Genomic DNA, 3,443 nt, shown 5'->3' with positions numbered 1-3,443 from the left:
ATATATATATATATATATATATATATATATATATATATATATATACACTGCTCAAAAAAATAAAGGGAACACTCAAATAACACATCCTAGATCTGAATGAATGAAATATTCTCATTGAATACTTTGTTCTGTACAAAGTTGAATGTGCTGACAACAAAATCACACAAAAATCATCAATGGAAATCAAATTTATTAACCAATGGAGGCCTGGATTTGGAGCCACACACAAAATTTAAGTAAAATGTTCCCTTTATTTTTTTGAGCAGTATATATATATATATATATGTGTGTGTGTGTGTGTGTGTGTGTGTGTGTGTGTGTGTGTAGCTTCATGTAAGAAGTGATCACCTTTACATGTGAGCTTAAGCATATGATCTTTTGTCTCTCACACAAGCTCACATGTTGTCATGCACAGATAAACTGTGAAATCAGCAAACCACACCTCTTTACCATCTGTGGTATTTCACCATTCAGAAAGAATTTACAAAACTTAACCAGAGCTCAGGAGGAGAAGGTCTCAAACTGGGTAAGTCATTGGTGAAATTCAGAAAAACAGAAATTAGACTGCAAAAGTTATATTTTATAAAGTTAAATTATTGTTGTATGATAATTAAAACCTATGTAACTAATAGATTTGATAGGTTTGAAGAAGTGACAATATAATTTGAATGTCTTTGACTATACATGTCCGAGAAGCTTTTATCTTTGGCAGGTGCAGCAGTAGGTAAACAGATGTTCAGGTATGTGAGCGTAGATGTGTGTTTTTCTTGTTCTTCCCAGACTGAAGCCCACGGAACGAGAGCTGCCCATTCAGCATGACATTTAAAATGAAGTTGCTGATTTTCCTGTTTTCCATGGCCGCCGTCTCTGTGCTCTGGAGTTCAGATTTCAGTCGTAAGCTCCAGCACCAGCTCCAGCTCCAGCTTAAGAACCAGAGCACGTGTCCTTGTGAGAGGTGTTTTTCCAAAAACGACGTGCTGCTCGGAAAACACATGAGACGATCTATTGAACCGTTTTTGACCGCCAACACCAAGCTATCTGAAGAAGATTTTCAGTGGTGGAAGGTAAGAACTTTGTAGGATTTTTCTAGGTTGTAAAACTGTGTCATCCTTTTCACTTAAGTAAAATTGTAAACCTGAACCCAGCAATAAAATATGTTTGGCTTTCTTTCCAGTGGATACAACATGAGCAACGCAATTACAGTTATTATAATGCAACGGTGCACAAGCTGTTCCAGATATTTCCCCCTGTTCCCGATCTTACAGGACCCAGCTCTCACAAATGCAGGACTTGTGCTGTGGTGGGAAATTCAGCTAACTTGAATGGATCCCATTATGGCCCTCTAATTGATTTCCAGGACATTGTTATAAGGTAAATGTCAAGAATTCGTTGGAACAAAAACATCCAGAAAAATAACATTCATGGTTAAATAAATTTGTCATTCTGTCGTGTTCAGAATGAACTTTGCTAAAATCAAAGGCTACGAAAACGACGTGGGGACCAGAACGACTCATCGTGTCATGTATCCTGAGAGCGCTGTGGATTTGGATAACTCCACTCATCTCGTCCTGTTTCCGTTCAAGATATTGGATATTGAGTGGGTCATAAAAGCCACCACGTCTACATTTTATGGAAGGCGAGTCATGTTTTCAACTTCGTCCAATTCCTTATGGACTCGTCTGTGTACAGTGTTTGGTTTGTGTCTAACAAGCATTCACATTAGGATACTGAACAAAATGGGAACTCTAACATAGTCTTGAAAATGTGTTAATGCCACCTCAAATTTAGGATACTTTCTCATGTTACAACCACATTCTTCGCTGTAGATTTTAATTGATCCATCCACTGAAAATGAGAATTTCAGTGTATGGATTGCAAGACATGACTGTTCACCTAAACTGGAGCTGCAGAGACAGACTCTAAAAAATCGGTAGAATCTGTTTATAGCATGACTACTAGTTGTCCATTGACAAATTTGTTGCTGAAAGACAGATGCTGGTCAGAGCTGATGGGATGATGGATGAAGCTGAACAAGAAAACTTGTCTGAGACAATACATCACATCTTGAGACTAGGGGTGAAGGTTGACCATGGGACCATGGGGCTGGACAACAACACGTTTCAAACTCCAATCGTCGAGTGGCAGTGTCCTGCAACTTTTAGATGCATATATAGTCCAATATCAAAAAGGTGGGGAGTGGGAAGGGGAGTAACAGAAACACGTTATTGGCTGGATTTTAATTGGTACGTTTTGCATCCAGTGAAAACAAAGATGTTAACAAATAAAGTGGACAGTATGCTGTATGTTTAGTGGTATTTTCACAGTTGCGATCTCAACTGGTCTTGAAATAAAATGCCGAGTCCTCAGCGCCCGAGACCGAGACAAGACCAAGACCAAATGCGGTCGAGTCCGAGACGAGACCGAGACCACCAAAAAATGGTCTCGAGACCAAGACCGATCTCGAGTACTACAACACTGTAAACATGTAGTACAGTTGTAATCCAAAAGTTGCAGGGTACCAGCCCTTCAGGACAGAGATGTCAAAACCCCGGCTTAGATTCAGACTCATGTAATTTAGGGTGCATTCACACCAGCTCTGTTTAGTAAATTTTAATCAGTGATATGCGGTCAGGGAGAGCAAGTGAGGCTTAACCAATTTTGATGATTTTTTTTCTTCAAAATCATTGAATTTTCACAATTTCCCATTCAAATGGTCAGAAGCACAGCTGGTGAGGCAGCAGCGAGCTGAGCCTCACCTTTGATTGCATGAGGCAATTGAAGGTGATTGCGCTAACTGCACTGGCTGCCTTTTGATGGGGAGCATGTTCTTCGTGTCTGTACGTCACTAATAAAATGGTTAAAAACATTTAATACATGAAATTAGTTTCCATAATTTAGTTTATGTATTTAATGTAGAGTGTTTTTTGTCACCAACTATGTGTGTAATGTGTTTTGTGTGCTGAGGAGCGATCATAAACGGCAGAGAACAGATTCGAGGTGAGGCAAGCAGTTTTCTTGCCTCATGCCAGAGACATAAACATGCAGGTAAATCGAGTTTGAATCAGTTTTTTTGCAACAAAGAGTTGATAATGAACATGTTTTCACTGAGGCTTTTTAAACATGTATATATTTGAAATTTGAAATTGACATTTGTGACTGTATACAAAGTAGACCAGCTTATTGCGAGGTAATGCAAAAGAAAAAAATTTCCCCATGCCACCTACAGGTCTTACCTTTACTCTGTAATAAGTAAAGGTAAGATGGCAATAAAATGTTTTTGTCTAGTTTATTAATGAAATGTGAGAGTTGTGGGCTACAGATTGTATGTGTAAAGAATGCAGAAGAAACATAACCCACAAACTGCTGTGTTAGATTCAGGTTTTGCAGGAAAGTTTCTTTCAGCTATGTCGGGTTGCCAATCTAAAATCAGTTTTGTCAAAGCA

At 38.7% G+C, this 3,443-nt stretch overlaps 1 protein-coding gene across 1 annotated transcript; it reads left to right on the top strand.

Moving 5' to 3' along the window:
* The first annotated feature begins 496 nt into the window (after positions 1-496).
* LOC148156370 (CMP-N-acetylneuraminate-beta-galactosamide-alpha-2,3-sialyltransferase 1-like) lies at positions 497-3,183 on the top strand. Its single transcript, XM_088009902.1, has 3 exons — positions 497-1,064; positions 1,175-1,371; positions 1,457-3,183. The coding sequence occupies exons 1-3, from the start codon at positions 816-818 to the stop codon at positions 1,752-1,754; spliced, it is 744 nt and encodes a 247-aa protein (XP_087866028.1). The 5' UTR covers positions 497-815; the 3' UTR covers positions 1,755-3,183.
* Positions 3,184-3,443: the final 260 nt, after the last annotated feature.

Source organism: Poecilia mexicana, unplaced genomic scaffold (assembly GCF_051168715.1).
Source record: "Poecilia mexicana isolate PSO_F unplaced genomic scaffold, ASM5116871v1 scaffold_11, whole genome shotgun sequence".
NCBI classification, from domain to species: domain Eukaryota; kingdom Metazoa; phylum Chordata; class Actinopteri; order Cyprinodontiformes; family Poeciliidae; genus Poecilia; species Poecilia mexicana.
Note: the sequence above shows the minus strand (reverse complement) of the source record. Positions and strands in the feature narration are given on the sequence as shown.